The sequence below is a fragment of the Symphalangus syndactylus genome, chromosome X (assembly GCF_028878055.3).
Source record: "Symphalangus syndactylus isolate Jambi chromosome X, NHGRI_mSymSyn1-v2.1_pri, whole genome shotgun sequence".
NCBI classification, from domain to species: domain Eukaryota; kingdom Metazoa; phylum Chordata; class Mammalia; order Primates; family Hylobatidae; genus Symphalangus; species Symphalangus syndactylus.
This window is the reverse complement of record NC_072447.2, coordinates 155,802,933-155,820,213: the sequence shown is the minus strand read 5'-3', so window position 1 is coordinate 155,820,213 and position 17,281 is coordinate 155,802,933. Positions and strand designations below refer to the sequence as shown.

Sequence of the window (17,281 nt, the reverse complement as noted above, 5' to 3'; positions counted from 1 at the left end):
GACACTGGATAAAGACTTAGTGACTTGAGTTTTGCAAAGATTTCTTAACTATGACACAAAAAGCACAAGCTATAAAATTTAAAAGTCCATACCTTAGACTCCATCGACATAATGCAACTTCTGCTCTTTAAAATGCACTGTTATGCAAATGGAAAGGCAAGCCAGAGTTTGGAAGAAAAATATTGCAAAATACATATCTGACAAAGGACTTGTGTCTAGAGCTCTTACAAATTAATAAGAAGACAAACAACCTCATTTAAAAATGGGCAAAATACTTGAACAGATACTTCCTCAAGGAAGACATATGAATGGCCAATGGACACATGAAAAGATGCTCAACATCATTAGTTATCAGGGAAATGCAAATCAAAACCACAATGAAATACCACCCCACACCCACTGGGATGACTATAATGAAAAGACAGACAATAACAAGTGTTAGTGTATTAGTCTGTTCTTGCATTACTATGAAGAAATACCTGAGATTCGGTAATTTATAAAGAAAAGAGGTTTAATTGGCTCATGGTTTTTCAGGCTGTACAGGAAGCATGGCAGCATCTGCTTCTGGGGAAGCCTCAGGGGCTTTTACTCACGGTGGAACGCAAAGCAGGAGCAGGCACATCACGCTGCCAGAGCAGGAGCAAGAGAGAGAAGGGGGAAGTGCCACACGCCTTTAAAGGACCATCTCTTGGGAGAACTCAATCACTATCATGAGGACAACACCAAAAGGATGGTACTAAACCATTCGTGAGAACCCTGCCCCCATGATTCAGTAACCTCCCACCAGGCCCCACCTCCAACATTGGAGATTACAATTCAGCGTGAGATTTGGGCGGGGTCACAGATCCAAACTATATCAGTTGGTGAGGATATGGAGAAATTGAAACGCTTGTACACTGCTGGTGGGAACATAAGATGGTGCAGCTGCTATGGAAAAACTTGGCAGTTCCTCACACAGTTAAACAGAGTTACCACATGACCCAACAATTCCACTCCTAGCCGTATATCCAAGAGAAATGAAAACATATGTCCACGCAGAAACTGGTACACAAATGTTCACAGCAGCTTTATTTGTCATGGCCAAAACCTGGTAACAACCCAAATGTCCATCAACAGGTATTCAACAGGTATTGTGGTCCACCCATACAATGGGATCCTACCGACAATAAAAAAAAATGAAGTATTGATATGCACAAAAACACCTGGTGAAAAAATAATTGTGCTGAGTGAAAGAGGCCAGACATACACTGTATGAGTCCATTTCTATGGAATTCTAGAAAATAGAAATTAATCTATAGTGACAGCAAGCCAAGCAGTGGCGGTGGGGATGGGGGACAGTGAGGAGCAGGAAAGAGGGGTTGCTGGAGGCGCAAGGCCACTTTTGGGAGTGGCGGATCAATTCACTGTCTCGATTATAGAGGAGGTTTCATGGGTGTCCACACATGCCAAAAACCCTCCAACTGTACACTTTAAAGACGTGCAGTTTCTTGTATGCCCATTATACCTTCATAATGCTGTCAAAGAAACATTAAACAATCATTGACCTTCAGGTCTGCAGCAGGCCTCCATTTCCCACATGAATATTCCCCGGCAGTGGACAAGGCTCTAGTTTGGCCTTCCTGAACACAAAAGGAGGGCACTGCGCTCCTCTCAAAAGTCCAAGGCCTTCAATTAAAGGTATATAAGAATCTGCAGAGCAGCTGTCCAGAACTCCTGGAGGACCCCCGTTTTGTGAAGACAGTGATAGATGCACTGGGGCTGGCATCAGATGGAACCAGCTGCGAGTCCCATGGCAAGTGGGAGCCCCTGAGACACGTGGCTGGAGCCCTTGTGTCAAAGACGTCCCCTCTCATGTTGCCTCAGCCTCATCACGCCCCCAGCCCAACACCTCATGGGCATCACAACCATCGAGATGCCTACAGTTATAAAATTTGTGGTGGTCAGTGTGTAAATTCAAACCCTGTGGTAGTCATAATTTACATTAACTTCCCTTTGTCATTCTTAGAATAATTCTTTCATGTTTTGGAAAATTGCTCCTCATCAGGATCCTGTTACAGCCCAAACTTTTGTATATGGCATCCCAGACTCTCCACACTCTGGTTCTAATTGACCCTTTAGCCCATACATGTCCTACCGAAACCTCTCTGCCCTTCTAAGCTTGCCTGAACACACCTCATACTTTCCCTTCTTCCCTGCCTGTCCCAACCCAAGCACTTCCCAGCCAAGGACTCCCTTCCTTTCCCTCTACCTCCACTTCCTGTCTCCAGAGCTGCCCTTGCAACTACCCTGGCAAGTGTGGGAGCTGCCATGTTGCCTGAAGTCTGGGAACAGAAGTGACTGGAAAGAACACACAGCTGTGTTCTCAGGAGACTGATGTGGCACTTTGCTGGGGAACACAGGGGACCAGGTCCAGCCTCCCTTCCCTCTGGTCTCAGAGTCATGGCGTCTGAGTGGCCTCCGGTGGCTGCCTGTGGTCCCAGTCAGAGGAGCCTGCACCCCTGGGCTGACCTGAGGCAGGTCACCCACAAGGCCTTTCTGTCTTACCTTCACAGGGACCCCCCAAGGAACACCCAAAGCCCAGCTCCGGCCATTCCCCACAATCTCAGGCTTACAGCCTTTCCTGTAACCTTGAACCCAACGTCTATCCATGTAGTTTAAACCCTCAGAATGGCCTCTCTACACTAGAGGGCTTGTTTCCAGGCCAGTACTCATAGATCTTCCTTATCTGCAACCAGAGTAAATGGGAACAATTCCATTTCACAACGAATCCAGCCAGGACAAGTTACCAGTTACATGGAGACACTGCCAGAGCATTTATGTGGCTCTTGAAGCATTCACAGTTTCAAAGGGCAAAAGCCCAAATGCAAATGGGTCCCAGGTTGGCATCCAGGAAAGTTCTTGGGTGGCAGGGTAGAGGAAGCCTTGGAAAACAGGCAAGACTTTCCCCACAGTTTTAAGCTTTTACATTCTAGCTGTCCATCACAAAGCAAGCGTGGGCTATACCCTCCTAGTTCCCCACACAGCAAGAGGGAGGGAGCCCAATTTCAAGGCACCATTGAAGGAAAAACACAAATGTCCTTTTCGAACATTCTGACTTTGATTCCATGTGAAACCCGTTCAGCTCACGTGGCACACCTAACTGCCACACCCAAAAGAAAATGATAGCAATGACCGCCTTGCAGTGAGAATGTCATTAAGGGGAGCTAAATTAGACTAAGCAATAATAAAAGGCTGCACTATTTTAAATGCCATTTATCTAAGTAAGCACTGGGGACCCTGGAACTTTTCCCGGCACTCTAAAGTCACAGTGCAAGTGCCCAGCATCTCTCCTGGCAACTTCGCTTTCTGCTGAAAACTCCTGTACCTTGTCCTGCCTGTATCTAGTCAGTCTTGGGCGTAGGTCCTGAGGTGAAAAAAAAGGAGCTTCCGTTAAAAATAGAGTTCACTTATGCATCAGAACCAACGGCATGACAAGATACGAAGGAGTCGACTCTTCTTTAGTGAAAGCTACTGTCTGGCTTGTAGGAACGAAATCATTTACCTCCTAGAACAACGGAAATGGATATCAGAGTGCGTGGATCTGTTTCTTTCCTGGTTCAGTTGAATGAAGCAAGACTAGAGCCCAATTGCATGGCCTCCTGCCACAGGCACCTACTCTGCACGAGCATTGCATTCCCGGACCCATGCCAGCCCTTGCAAAGACTGTCTGCACAGCAGAAAAACCCAGACTTCCCAATGGCCTCATCAGGGACTTCAAATACACCATTCCTAATACTTCTTTTTCTGGAAAACCCAAAGTCATAGATGCTTCGGATTGCCTCAAGGCAAGGCTGGAGCCGACGATGGTCCCAAGCCTGAGTCTGAGGTGCTAGGACTGCAAGACCCATTTCACTCATGCTTACTGATTACCAGCACCGGGCTTGGCATCAAGGACATGGGGACAGGCATGACACACACTTGTGGGCTTATGAGACTGGCTTGCAGACAAGAACGCAATCACAGGATGGGGGATAGGGACCCACTGAAGGAGGCTACGGTATAAGTGCAACTTACAAGAACTCTAGAAGTTTTCATAAAACCATATATATCGTGTGTGTGTGTGTGTGTGTATAACATTTCTGGAGTTGTCCTAGTGACTGGCACTCCAAGCAGCATTCTCCGAGGGAAGCCTGTATGTTCGGGTCTTCCCACACTCTCCTGATGGGAGCCAGCTGTCTTTGAACCTCCCCCCCACCACGCCTACCACCCACCTGCCCTCAGGCCTTGTGGATGACAAACCCCCTCTCCCCTGGGAGGGGACAGGGCTGGAAGGAGGTGGCCACTGACCAGGACACTGGGCTGAGAGCACCAAGGGGCAGAGCTCCTGAGCCCAGCTCTGGGGACAGCGCTGGGGGACTAGGATAGGGCCCGCCAGCAGCTGCCTCTGCCAGCCCCGAGACTTTTCCTTGAGAATTCCCCTTGGCTTTCAGTAAAGTGCCATTTGAAGGGTCTGCCCTGTTTCTGCAGGGCTAAGGGGAAGAGGGGTGGACTGTTATCATTGTAGGGAGAAGAGGGGCCAGGCTTGCCACCACACTCATCTGGGGGCAGGCCTGGGGTGGCCCCCTTTCTCCTGCCTGAGGTCTTCTCAGAGGGCTGGGGGGACTCTTATTTAGGGAGTGAATCCCTGATACTCTGATATGGCAAAATCTCTATTTTCAATGTACATTACCCCTGAATACAAAAACAAGCAAAGCAACGGAACGTCCAATATTCTACAAAATGTCACGCAAAAGACATTCGATGAAAGATTCGTTCCTGGGCTTGCTCTGTTGCCTAAGTGCAAATTCCTAACCCGTCTGGCTTTCCTCCTAATCGTCACCAGCCGCAAGAGAGCTGCCTGATGGGGAGGAGCAGGTAAGTGCGAAGCTTTAGGCACTGGTGGTGGGGCGGGGCAGGGGGACAGGGGACAGAGAGGCCAGGGTGGCCTTTGCTGGTGGGGTCTGGGGAGCAGAAGGCAGTGGGCAGGCAGGGGGGAAAGCAAAGCCAGCAGGGTGGCTAGCTACAAATGTCCAATTGTGAGTGACCTGAAGGGTCTTATCCTCTCTGCAGGGCCTGGGCTAGCCATTCCCAGAACCACTGGTGCTCAGGGATGATGGGGCCTGGGCGCTACTCCTCCTCGCAGAAGCAGCTGGGGGCACCCAGACAAGGCGGGAGTTTTCCGGCACAGCCCCCCATCCTATGCCAACATTCAGGGAGCCTCTTGCCTCTGTGCTAACTTCAGCGCCTCCCCCACCTGCAATATAAGCGCTTAAAGGATTAAAGTGCTTTCAGTATCTTCTACTTGGGAACACTAACAACTCTTAGGGCGAGGGAACGACCCCCAGGGAGGAAATGCACCACTCTTCTGTAACTCAAAGCCAGTGTGCCCCCTGCTGGCTGGCCTCACTGGCCTCACGCGGCCTCCTCCCTACCCGCAGCAGGCGATTCTGATGCAAATCCGAGGGATGGTTCACGCATCCCCTCCACACACGCCTGTGCACACACGATAGTACCTGTGGCTCGGGGACGAGTGGCCCAGGTGCCGTCTCTATGCCTCAGGTGCAAGGCCCAGGACTCAGGAGGGAGTAGAGGGCCTCCATTCCCAGCCCGCACTGCCGTCGATGGAGGAGCCAGGGCAGGCGGCAGTCCTCGGTTCTGAGTCCTTCCTGCGTTTCTCAGCCTCAGGGTGAGGCTCTGCCTGGGGTCTTCTGATGGCCAAAGAGGTCAGGGCTGTGGCCGCAATCGAGGCCCTGGGAGGGCAGTCTTCCCACCTGAAGAGGGCTGAGCCTCGACGTCCTCTGGAAGGCCCCCCCACGCAGACCCGCCGCGCCCTGGGTGCGCTGGTGGGGAGTCAGCGGCGGCTGGGCCTGGAAGGCCTGGCGGCCGCGCTCGGCCGCGGAGGGCTGGCGGCTGCCACCGTGCTCCCAGGGCCGGTGCTCCCAGGGCCCGCTCGCCGCCGCGCCGTCTCCGCCTTCGCAGAGCGCCTGGCGCCGTGCACTGCCTGGTGCTTGAATAGGTTGGCGCGCCGGCCGAAGGCCTTGCCGCAGTCGCTGCACTCGTAGGGCTTCTCACCGCTGTGCACGCGCCGGTGCTGGCTGAGGCCCGAACGGCCACGGAAGGCCTTGCCGCACTCGCGGCACGCGAAGGGCCGCTCGCCGCTGTGGCTGCGCTGGTGGTGGATGAGCTGCGAGACGCCCTTGAAGGCCTTGGCGCACTGGCCGCAGGCGTAGGGCTTCTCGCCGCGGTGCGTGCGCTGGTGCTCGATGAGGTTGGAGCTGCGGCTGAAGGCCTTGCCGCACTCCGGGCACGCGTAGGGCCGCTCGCCGCTGTGCACGCGCGCGTGCTCCAGGAGCGCGAAGCTGCGGCGGAACAGTTTGCCGCAGTCGCCGCAGGCGAAGGGCCGTTCGCCGCTGTGGATGACCTGGTGCTTGATGAGGTTGGAGCTGCGCGTGAAGGTCTTGCTGCACTCGGGGCAGGCGTAGGGCTTCTCGCCGCTGTGGATGCGCTGGTGCTCCAGGAGCGCGAAGCTGCGGCGAAACAGTTTGCCGCACTCGGGGCACGCGTAAGGCTTCTCGCCGCTGTGGATGATGCGGTGCTTGATGAGGTTGGAGCTACGGCTGAAGGCCTTGCCGCACTGCTGGCACAGGTACCGCTTCTCCGCGCCTTTGGGGGCCTGCGGCCCCGCGGCCGAGCTCTGCCCCAAGCCCTGGGCACCTCTCTGGAGCACAGACGACCTCGCCGCCTGCCCCTCCTTGCCACCTTGTGGATCGGCCCCGGGGAGTTGTCGTCCAGAATGCTTCTGCGTTGAAGTCGACGTCTTGCTCTGTGTTCTGTCACCTGGAAAGACAGAGCACCAGGCAGTGTCACCCTCATGCCAAGTCAGAGAGATGAACGAGCAGGAGGTGAGAACATAGGGGGATGGAGCAAGGTGACCACAGAACAGAAAGCCATCACACAGGCAGACAGGAGAGATGAAGGCGGCAGGGAATGGGCTGGAGATAGCGGGGCTTCGGTGACACCTGGAGATTGACATCTGCTTCCAAAGAGGATTTCCCACCCGAAGCGGCAGGGTACCCTCCCCCGCCTCCTTTGCCACTGCTATTTCTTTCCCCCTCGATGGGGAGCTGGTTGAGCACCTCTCACTCACCTATGTGCAATCCTGCGGTGGCCCCGGTTCTGGGGATGTCTGCTACCCAAGGTCCTTCCCCTCGTTCCAATTGGGAGATCAGGTGAGGCTTGGAGAAGGAAAATCCTGGGCGTGGAATATGAAGCAGGTCAGGACCGCTATGGCTAAGGGCAGGGTCGCTCCTGAACTCAGGCAATTCTCAGTATCTTCAGGTAACAGAGAATAAAGAACTCTCTAAAAAGCACTACTGGGAAGGCTCAGAGAAAGGGCCGAGTCCCTCTACGAGGGCAAGGGCTCCTGCACGTCCAGGGCCAGGTGGGCACGGAGATCTTCAGTAGCTGGCGGTTTGGGCCGTGAGGACAACTGTGTTTGTCACCTGGCCTGCAGGGAGGCTGAAAAGCTCATGAGAACTCAGGGATGTGTGTGGGCACCCTGAGGGACAGAAGAAGGGCTTGCAAGCCCCAGGGAGTATTGGGAGGCTGACAGCCATGTGCCCCGAAAGCTGAATTGCCCTGTTTCATCATCCAACTCCACTGAGGATCCCAGACCCCTCCCTGGAACCCCAGGTCTGCCTGGTGAGTGTCAGAAGGAATCCAGGGGATGAAGCTGCTTTCCCTCTATGGGGCTAGATTACAGAGGCAAAATCTGTGGAGTCAGACCCCCACAACCCCAAAGGCAGCAGGGTGCAATGTTGAAGACCCTCTGGATTTCCCCTCCAGCAGCAAGGGGAAGTGGAGTGTTTCCATTTCCACTGGGAAGTGGAGTGTCTGAGCTTAGCTGCAGCAGCCAACCTTGCTGGGCACACCGGGGGAAAGGCCAGAGGCCCGGCCCCACTCTGTTTCACGCATGCATCTCTCATCAGCTGTGTGAGGCGGGGGCAAGTCACTGGCACCCTCGGAGGTTCTGCACCCCACCTGAAAACCTTCCTGAGTGCTCCGGCCCCCATCCGTCTAGCCTGTGAATCCTGCTTTTGCCCTTTAATTGGCAAAATTGCTGCCCCTTCCGGCAGTGGGTGTGCACTGGCATGGAAGGGGGACAGCAGCGTGCTCCAAGCTGCCCCAGCTCCTCCCGGGACTTCTCAAGGCTTGAAATCCAAGTCTACACTTCGTGGGACCTCCCTGGTCAATGGAAGGAAAAGATGTTGCTAAATTTTATAAAGTGGAACGCATGCAAAATGCAGCCGTCATAGAAACGAATTAAATCTAAAAGAGTGCACATAAATATTCCAGGAGAATTTGCATCTCTCTTTTGAGTAGAAAGACCTTTAGTCGATCCACGATTTTATACACAAGATAAGTCTGGTTCTGAAACTTACAGGCCAACGCATTTACCTAAAACATTTACAGGTCCAGGCCACTTAGCTAAAAACCATCCTAATGAGATGGCGGCTGGCCTGCAATGGATTCCCGGTATTACTGGTCTGATGGAGAAATGCATTTATTCTTGGGCTCATAGCAACCAACAAACAGGAATCTCGGAAATAAACTGAGCCCAGAGACAGAGTAGGTGGAACTGGGTGTGTGTATGTCGTGGAGGGATTACTTACCCAGTGACACCAAATGGCTATAGTTCTCCAGCATCACCCGCTTGTAGAGGACCTTTTGTCTGAGGTCCAGAAGCTTCCATTCTGTCTTTGTGAAGTACACGGACACATCCTCAAAAGATACTGGCACCTAAAATAAGGCATTCTTGTGGCCACAGGGGAATTCAACCCCCTGGGCCCCTGGAGGAGCTTACAGAAACAAAACGTGGGGTGGGGGGAGCCCTGGAAGGCTCAGCAGGTGGAAAGACTCAGGTTGCACGAGTTGTAAGACAGAAAAACAGGCAGCACAGCTGACAGAGGCAGGAAGCCCAGATTGTGCGCCTCAGGAAAGGAAAACGATGCTAAGGGCAGCCTGAGCTCAGCCCAGCTGGAGAGGCCTGGGCATGAGGAGGCAGCAGACGGGGGCTGCCAGGGGGAGAGGCCAGGGAGAGGGGCCACCACTCACCTTGGGTCTCGTGGTCAGGAGAATGGCTGCCATCACCAGGGTGCAGAGGAGCTAAGGGAAATGCAAAGAGCCCCCTGTGAGCCCAGGCCAGCCTGGAGCAGCCAATCTGCGACCTGCTTGAAGACCCTGCTTAGTTTTTCTTGTGAAATAAGCACAGCGGCCGCCTGTGGTGTTCTCACTCCTGCAGCTTCACCAAGGGCCCCTCACCATCAGACCTTCTGTATGGCTTCCTGGGGTGGCCATAACAAGTACTACAAATCGGGGCCTTCAAGCAACACACAATTTTCTCTCCCGGTTCTGGAGGCCAGAAGTCCGAGATCCAGGTGCTGGCAGGCCCCCGCTCCACTGAAGCCCCTTTCTCGCCTCTTTTGGCTTCTGGTGGTTTCCAGCAATCCTTCTCGGCCTCTGTCTTCGTGTGGCCGTCCTCTCTCTGTGTGTGTCTGTGTCCCAATTTCCCTGGTCTGTTGTGAATGCCAGTCACTGGATTAGGGCCCACCCTGCTCCTACAGTATGACCTCATCTTACCTTGATTACAGCTGCAAAGACTCCTTTTCCAAATGAGGTCACAGTCACAGATACCAGGAGTTGAGACTTCAATATGTCTTTTTGGGGGGCACCATTCAAACCCAGGACACTTTCTGCAACTGAGCTGCCATGCTCACTTCCCATACTGGCGCTCGCCTGACCAGGCTTTCGAGGGAGCCCGTTCCTTCTTTCCTTTCTTTTCTTCTTTTGCTGCTTTTCTTAGCTCTCTCCCCACGTGGCCAGCGTCCCCTGACCCCAATTTTCCAGCCATTCCTGGAAGCTCCACTGCCAATCCCCTTCCCTCAGGTCGGGATTCTTAAGGAAACTCCAAATGCACATGTACGACCTCCCTTTGCAAGATGAAGAGAAGAGAGGTGAGGGCAGTGCAGAATCAAGGGGGACCTACAGTAGTGGGGGTGCTCTCTGAAGGGGTGATATTCAGGCAGAGAGCTGGAGGCTGCAAGTGGCAAAGAGAGTAGCCAGCCAATGGCACAGCACATACCCTGGCCCTCAGATGGTCCTGCATTTGGCATTCGTGGTGCTGAAAATTAGGGAACAGGCGCAGAGGATGACACCATGTGTGACCCTGGAGGGACAGTAGGAAGTTGAGTTTCAGGCTAAGAGTAGGGAACATGAAATTGACAAAGTGGACAAAATTCACCTCGGCCTCAGGACTTCTCCACATCAGTTCTCAATGCCAGATGACAGTCAGTGCTGTGGGTTGGATATCTGAGTCTCCAAACGTCACGTTGCAATTTGATCCCCAGTGTTGGAGGTGGGGCCTCATGGGAGTTGTTTGGGTCATGGGGGTGAGTCCCTCATGAACAGATTAATGCCCTCCCTCAGGGGTGAGTGAGTCCTTGCCCTGTGAGAGCTGGTTGTTAAAAAGAGCCTGGTTCCTCCCCTCATCTTGTGTCCCCTCTGGCCACGTGGTCTCTGCACATGTCGTGTGCCACCAGCTCCCCTTCGACTCCCACCCTGAATGAATGGAAGCAGCTTGAGGCTCTCGCTAGATGCAGACGCCCAGTCTTGAACTTTCCAGCCAGCAGAATCCTGAGCTAAAGAAACCTTTTCTCTTTATAAATTACCCAGCCTCTGGGTACAGCAACACAGGAGGACTAGGACTGGGGGTAAAAGATTGTTCCTTTCTCAGCACACGCCCCCACCAGCTACTTCCTGGTTTCTCTGCTTCTCTGCCTGGGATTTCCATTTTGTTGGTCTCCAAGCTTTTGTTGATGTTCCAGTGGGTGACTACAGTTTGTTCGTGCCAACAACGCCACAGGAGAGAGGGAGAGGGGACAGGGTCCCAGGAGCATAGAGGACAGCCATAGTATTTGCTTGGCGTTTAAATTGCTCCAAAGTCCCTTATCATCCATGAAGACCTGCCAGCCAACATTGGTCCAAGATACATAAGCTGATGTTCTGAATCTCTGAGGGTGGAATGGATGCTAAACCATTAGGTTAAAGACTTGAGAGAGAAAGGGGTATCACATATCAAAATGCCATCCTGTGATTATTTGAGGGCTGCAAGAGAGTTATCTAACCTAGCAGTGGGACATAGGGTGGGACAGTCCTGCTGCCAGGATGCAGTAGGAAGGTATCCTACCAAAGCCATATGACTGGATTTGAACGCAGCCTTGGCACTCAATGTCCAGTGCCCAGAGGCCCTTGGGAATAGATGACACCACAAGGAAGCAACCTGCCCGACCCAGAAAGTGGGCTGTTCCATAGAGCAACGGGGCCAGTATCCTCTGCAAATCAGTGTCATGGGGGGAGAAAGGAGACTGGGGAGAGAGGCTGTTCTAGATGAAAAGAGATTTAAGGGGCCCAACACCCAACTGCAAGAGGGGTCATCAATGAGATGCTGGCGTAAATGAGAGAGTCATCAAAGGCATTAGGGATCATTGGGAGGGGGTGACTATGGGGTGGCCCTCGGAAGAAAGTAGGGGATCATTACTGCTCATGTGTTGGATGGATAGTGGCACTGGGTCATGGAAGAAAATGTCCCTTTTAAAGAAATGCATATTGAAGCATCTGGGGGAGGGAATGGCATGCAACTTTCTTTAAAACCTTTCACAAAGAGAAAAAGAGAAAAGCTGACACAAAAAAGGCAAGATGGTGATTAAAAAGAAAAAAAAAAACTGTGGAAAACAGACTGGTGGCTTGTCAATGAGTTAAACATAGTTATCATATGACCCGGCAATTTCACTTCTGGGTATATACCCCCAAAGAATTGAAAACAGGTGGTTCACACAAACCCTTGTGCACCCGTGTTCACAGCAGCATTAATCACTACAGCCGAAAGGTGGAAGCAGCCCAAATGTCCATCGACGGATGGATGGGCCAACACCATGAGTCTATATATACAATGGAAAAGTATTTGGCCATAGAAAGAAAGGAAATTCTGACACATGCTACCATGTGGATGAACCCTGAGGACACTGCTCAGTGAAAGAAGCCAGATGCAGACTTGAAAGGTCACATATTGTATGATTCCATTTTGTGATGTAACATCACATTTCCCAAGAGCCGTCTTGACCTAGTTTTGAAATAGTGGCTAAAACCTCTCATCGCTATGCCCTTGGAGGGCAGTTTGCTAAGTCCCCACTCTCACCACTTTTCTTACAATTTCCCTTTCTCTGGGGCCACCAAACACACACTCCAACGGCCCCTGCCTCATTGGGCCCCCACACTCTGGGGCCAGGCACCAGACAAGTAGGGACAGCCCCTATGCCCTGGAGCCTGAAAACTTAATCAATCCAAAGGAAGCCGGAGAAACCTAGCCACCCGCCTCTGCTGGCCCCTTCCGGGCCCAGCTGCTGTTTCCCTGTCCCCGGGTCTAACTCGTGTGTGGCCCTGCCTGGCAGCCTTCTCTCGTTCAGAGCTATACAGAACAAAAAGCTGTGCCTTTCATCTATCCCAGGGTCCTGTCATCCAAAGAACCTTTAACTCTCATAAGACATGTCTGTCCAGAACAGGTAAATCCATCATGTCAGAAGGCAGATTGGTGGGTGCCAGGGGCTGGGAGGATGGGGAGTGACTGCTAATGGGTCTAGAGGTTTCCTTATGGGGCAATGAGAATGTTCTGGAGCCAGATAGAGGTGGTGACTGCACAACATGGTGAATGTACTAAATGGCCTCTGAATTGTTCTCTTTAAAATGGTTAATTTGGCCGGGCGTGGTGGCTCACACCTGTAATCCCAGCACTTTGGGAGGCCGAGGTGGGTGGATCACTTGAGCTCAGGAGTTGGAGACCAGCTTGGCCAGCATGGTGAGATCCCATCTCTACAAAAAATACATAAAATTAGCTGGGCGTGGTGGCGCATGTCTGTAGTCCCAGATGCTTGGGAGGCTGAGGTGGGGTGATGGCTTGAACTGGGAAGGTGGAGGTTGCAGCGAGCTGTGATTGCACCACTGCACTCCAGCCTGGGCAACAGAGCTAGACTCTGTCTTAAAAAATTAATTTTTATGTCGTGTGAATCTCACCTCAATCAAAAAGGAGGGAAAAGAAATGTTCCTATAGGTAAAATCATTCCAATGCCCACAGGCCACACCTCATTTCATTATAACACACCGTCAGTCACTGGGAGCCCTGCAAAACTAAAGGTGCGTGCGGAGGTGTTACTGATAATTTGCCAGTGCTTTCAGACTAGTATAAAATTATTGTCTTGAAAAGCAGCATAAGCTCATTTTTTTCCCTACCATAACAGTACTGAAAGTTCACTACCCATTTTGGACAAGTTGAAAGGGGGAGGAGTTATCTCTAGTCCCTCCACCCCAAGATTACTGAGGCAGGTCTGAGCCCCAAGGGAGCAGAGCACTGTTGAGTGGTGACCCTCTGAGTGAACACCCCATTGGCAGGAGTCCGCCCAGAGACGGAGACCCGCACTCAAGTGCAGCATCGGAAGACCCAGCGGAGGTGCTGGCCACACCAAGCCGTCACCCAGAGCAGTGCCTGTCCTTGAGAGCTAGTTCCCGAAAATCATCTACAATTTCAACTCCTGGAAAGAAAGACACGACAAACCCTGTGCCCATAGAACTCAAATAACACCCAGGTGGGCACTACTCCGTGCATCTGAGGACAGAAGCACCTGGAAGGCGCCTGGCGGAACTAGAGAGCAGCTTCTTCCAGCTGGACCGGTAAGACCCTGTGACCTTTGGGGACCAGCAGAGCAGAGGCCAAGCAGAGGGATAATCCTGGGCTCTGAAGCCAGGCTTCCCCGAGGCAGGGCATCGGGCACGCAGGTGAGAATCCACCAGACCTCGGCGCCTCAGGTAAGGAGCCAGAAAGGCCCATCAACCGGGGTGACCGGTGCCACCGCCAGCCCCTCCAGGGCTGCTCCACCTCTGCGAGGGGCCTCGGACCCGGGACCCCTGTTGTGGACCTTAGCCTATGGGTGGAACTGAGTATGCAGGGTGCTCCACGCGGGGAGCGCAGGGAAGGGGATGATGCAGGGCCACTGCTGGCGAGGAAGCCTGGCCAACCAAGGGGAAAGCCAGCTCTAGCAGGATGCCTTAAGACAACCACTAGATGGGGAGATATTCCCAGAAAAACAAAAAAGAACCTACACAAACAAGCAACATTCAGAAAAGCATCCAGCAGTCCCACTCGGTGGGAGCAGGAATTTGGGCTTTTTCATCCACAACAAGGGACAGGCATTGCCACTTTGGTTGGGTTTCTTCCGTCCTGGGGGATCTTGCTTCTCTCAGCCCCACCAGCTTTCCTTGGCCTGAGGCCCTAGTCACCTGCTGCCCACCTGGCAGAACGGCTGGAGAAGGAAACTGGAGAAACCCAGAGCCAAGGCCCGGCCTGGGTGCTGCATGGGTCGACCGGGGCCCTCCATGCAGCCTAGCCTGAAAAAGTCCTCTGAGGAGCTTCCTTGCAGCTGGGCAGGCCTTGCCCTCTGGGGGCAGAGGCTAACCTAGCCAAAAGCGGGCCACCCAGGCTGCTCGCTGAGGGATCCTTCTAAGAGGTGGGTCGGGTCCTGTCCTTCTCTGCTCACAGTTATCCCTGGGATGCCCGTGTCACTCAGAGTAAACTCACACAACCCTTCCTGACCTTGCCCAACCCTCCTCCCACCTCTGCACCTCCCTCTGCTCCTGCCACACTCTTGCTCCCTTGAGCCAGGCCACTCCTGCCTCAGGGCCTTTGTAGAGGGGATTCCTTGTGCCTAGAATGCTCTTCCAAAACCATAACCACATGCCTCGCTCTTTTACCACCTTCAAGTTTTGGTAGAAATGTTGCCTTTGAAATGAGACTTATTCTAACCACACCACCTAAACTGGCAACCAGACCTCCCTTCCCCGGCTCTTACTGCCTTTTAACAGACTCTGTAATTACTAATGGAAAACGTTTTCTGCTTATTGTCTGCGCTCAGCCACTAGAACGAGAACCACAGGGCAGGGCTTACTACCGCCGTGTCCCTGGCAGATCTCAAATGCTTGCTCAGGAGGTATCTGTGGGATTGAATCAGTCACAACTAGCCCTGTAGGGAAGCGCTGGGCGCCGCTTTCTGCCCAGCTCGGCTAGCTCCTTCTCTCACCCTTGCCCACCACTTCCATCGGCTGTTCGCTTCCTCCTTGGCTTGGCTAAGCTTATGCTTTTCCGTGGCATGCCAGTCACCTGGTCAACATCCCGCGCCACCGCGAGGCACCAGCCCCCACCTGATACCCTCTGGAGCACAATTTTGGGCATCCTGCCCCCATCTGGAGACCCTCAGGGCCGGTGCCTGGGCAGCAGTGCCACAACCTCACAATGCCAGTCTGCCCAGCACTCTCACACCCAGACGTGCAAAATCCAAACTCACCAGGCAGATCAGCGACAGGATGCTCTTTAGCCAGCCTCGGGACCGGTGGCTGGAAACCAATCAGGAGAGAAATTGACAAACACGGGCCGCGGCTCCCAGCGCCCAGCCCTGGATGTCTCTTCTCCCCTGGCGCCCCTGGTACGGGGCGGCCCCGAGGGCTGGTCCGGCCACTCAGTGCTAGCCCGCCTGCCAGGGCGTCCCTGCCTGTCGCCGCCGCCGCAGCTCCCTCGTCCGCCTCCCTACCTGCACCCTGCCGAGACGGGCCCCTTACCCGCTTACCCGCACCCCTGCGGCCCAGCTCGGCCCTCCTACCTGGGCTCGGCGGGCGGCCGAAGGAGTCGGCCTCCCTTCCTGCCCCCAGCAGGCCCGAGGCCAAGGCCGCCGCCTCCTCCGAGAAGCCCTCCGAGGCCGCGTCCCCAGGAAACGCGGGCGGGGGGTGGGGGCTCCCGGGCTTGTCTCGACTTTGCCTCTGGGTACCGCTCGCGAAGAGCGTCCTTAAGGGGAGTCTCAGTCTGGTGCGCCGACGAGCGGGCCGGGAGCGGGCGGGGCCGGGGCGGCGGCAGCGTGGGAACGGGGCGCGTTGGGGGGGGCATGGAGCATGCGCGGAGCAGAGGGATGGCGGCCCGCCCCGCGCCCTCCCCACAGGGGCGTCTGGCCGGGCTCCCCACTCGCCCCGAGGCACTTCCGCTTTCTGTCTGGGCTGCTCTGAAGGCTGGTGTCGAAGTGGTCAGCGCACCGCGGTTCCTGAAGGGGACAGGGGAGGGACCCTCGTTGGCAGAACACCTTCCATGGGCTAGGCCCCTGGGCATTATTACGTCCATTCATTCAGTTATTCATCTTGCTGGGGTCCCCGGGACCTCTGCAGGGCAGCTAGCACCAAGTATCCCTGCCATGGTCACTCAGTAAAGGAGTGACCCAGGATGGCAAGGATCAGAAAGCGGGGAAGAGGTGAGAGGTGACTCAGGGAGGATGGTGTGGAGACACGAGGAGGGGAAAAAGGAGATCAGGGAAGTGCAAGAAGCCAAGACCTTCTGGGTGCATCTGGCTTTCCCTCAGGTTACCGGAGGGGATCCCACCTGGAGTTTGTCATTTTCCAACGGGTCATGCTCCACGTGGTAGAACAGGGATTGAAATCCAAGGTTGGTTGGGATATCGCTCTGATGACAATTGTGAGATCTTTGACAAATAGTGAAGCGTATGAAAAAGACCGTAAAAGAAAAGCAACAGGGAAAAATCAGCCACATCACATATCCCAGCCCCGGCCACTGGGAACTGAGCACGAGGCCGGAGCCCCCTTGGCCTCTGAACCAGAGCTCAGGGGTTTCTTTTCTTCAGAGACCCTGGGCCCTGGCCAGGAGCACTTGGCCCGCAGCAAGGAGCCCTCAGCAGGCCTGTGCTCCCAGAACGAAAGCCGTCCATCCGGGGCATAGGGGAAGGGCGGGGACGCCGCTCAGGGAACCTCCAGCTGCAGGGAGCAGGGCCCCCGGGGGCCCAGTGCAGGGACAGCTTCGGAGCCCCTTTCCCGGAGCAGAGGCAAGGAGGCTCCCGGTGGCCCTCGGCTGTGTGTCCTGGTGCCCAAGCTTGTCCCTTCACCGAGGCTCTGGCTGGGCAGGCTGGGGCCTGGGCTGTCGAGATGTTGTTGGGTGACTGGTTGGTGCCCCCTGAAAGATATGTCCATATCTTAACACCCAGGCCCTGTGAACAAGGCCTTATATGCCAAAAAAGGGTGTCTGCAGATGTCATTAAATTGAAGATGTGGAGATGAGAGCAACCTAGATGATCCAGGGGGCCGAGAATCCAAGGACAGTTTCCTTAGA

At 54.1% G+C, this 17,281-nt stretch overlaps 1 protein-coding gene across 4 annotated transcripts; it reads right to left on the bottom strand.

Moving 5' to 3' along the window:
* Positions 1-1,042: 1,042 nt before the first annotated feature.
* ZFP92 (ZFP92 zinc finger protein) lies at positions 1,043-16,019 on the bottom strand. Of its 4 annotated transcripts, XM_055268416.2 has the most exons (6): positions 15,777-16,019; positions 15,465-15,513; positions 9,133-9,183; positions 8,691-8,817; positions 7,166-7,270; positions 1,043-6,855 (listed from the first exon to the last, which is right to left on the bottom strand). In XM_055268416.2, exons 3-6 carry the CDS (start codon positions 9,163-9,165, stop codon positions 5,870-5,872), a joined length of 1,251 nt encoding a protein of 416 aa, XP_055124391.1. In that variant the 5' UTR covers positions 9,166-9,183; positions 15,465-15,513; positions 15,777-16,019; the 3' UTR covers positions 1,043-5,869. The 4 variants fall into 4 exon arrangements, with proteins under 4 accessions (XP_055124391.1, XP_063490860.1, XP_055124392.1 ...); XM_063634790.1 differs by lacking the exon at positions 9,133-9,183; XM_055268417.2 differs by lacking the exon at positions 15,465-15,513 and having other exon boundaries at positions 9,133-9,593.
* Between the last annotated feature and the right edge of the window lie 1,262 nt (positions 16,020-17,281).

What these genes read in the sequence shown, in the direction of transcription:
- ZFP92 (XM_055268416.2), bottom strand. Translation starts at nt 9,165, where the DNA reads ATGGCAGCCATTCTCCTGACCACGAGACCCAAG. An exon ending in TCCTGACCACGAGACCCAAG is followed by an intron (nt 8,818 to 9,132) that starts GTGAGTGGTGGC and finishes GCCTTATTTTAG; the next exon opens with GTGCCAGTATCTTTTGAGGA. An exon ending in TAGCCATTTGGTGTCACTGG is followed by an intron (nt 7,271 to 8,690) that starts GTAAGTAATCCC and finishes TTCCACGCCCAG; the next exon opens with GATTTTCCTTCTCCAAGCCT.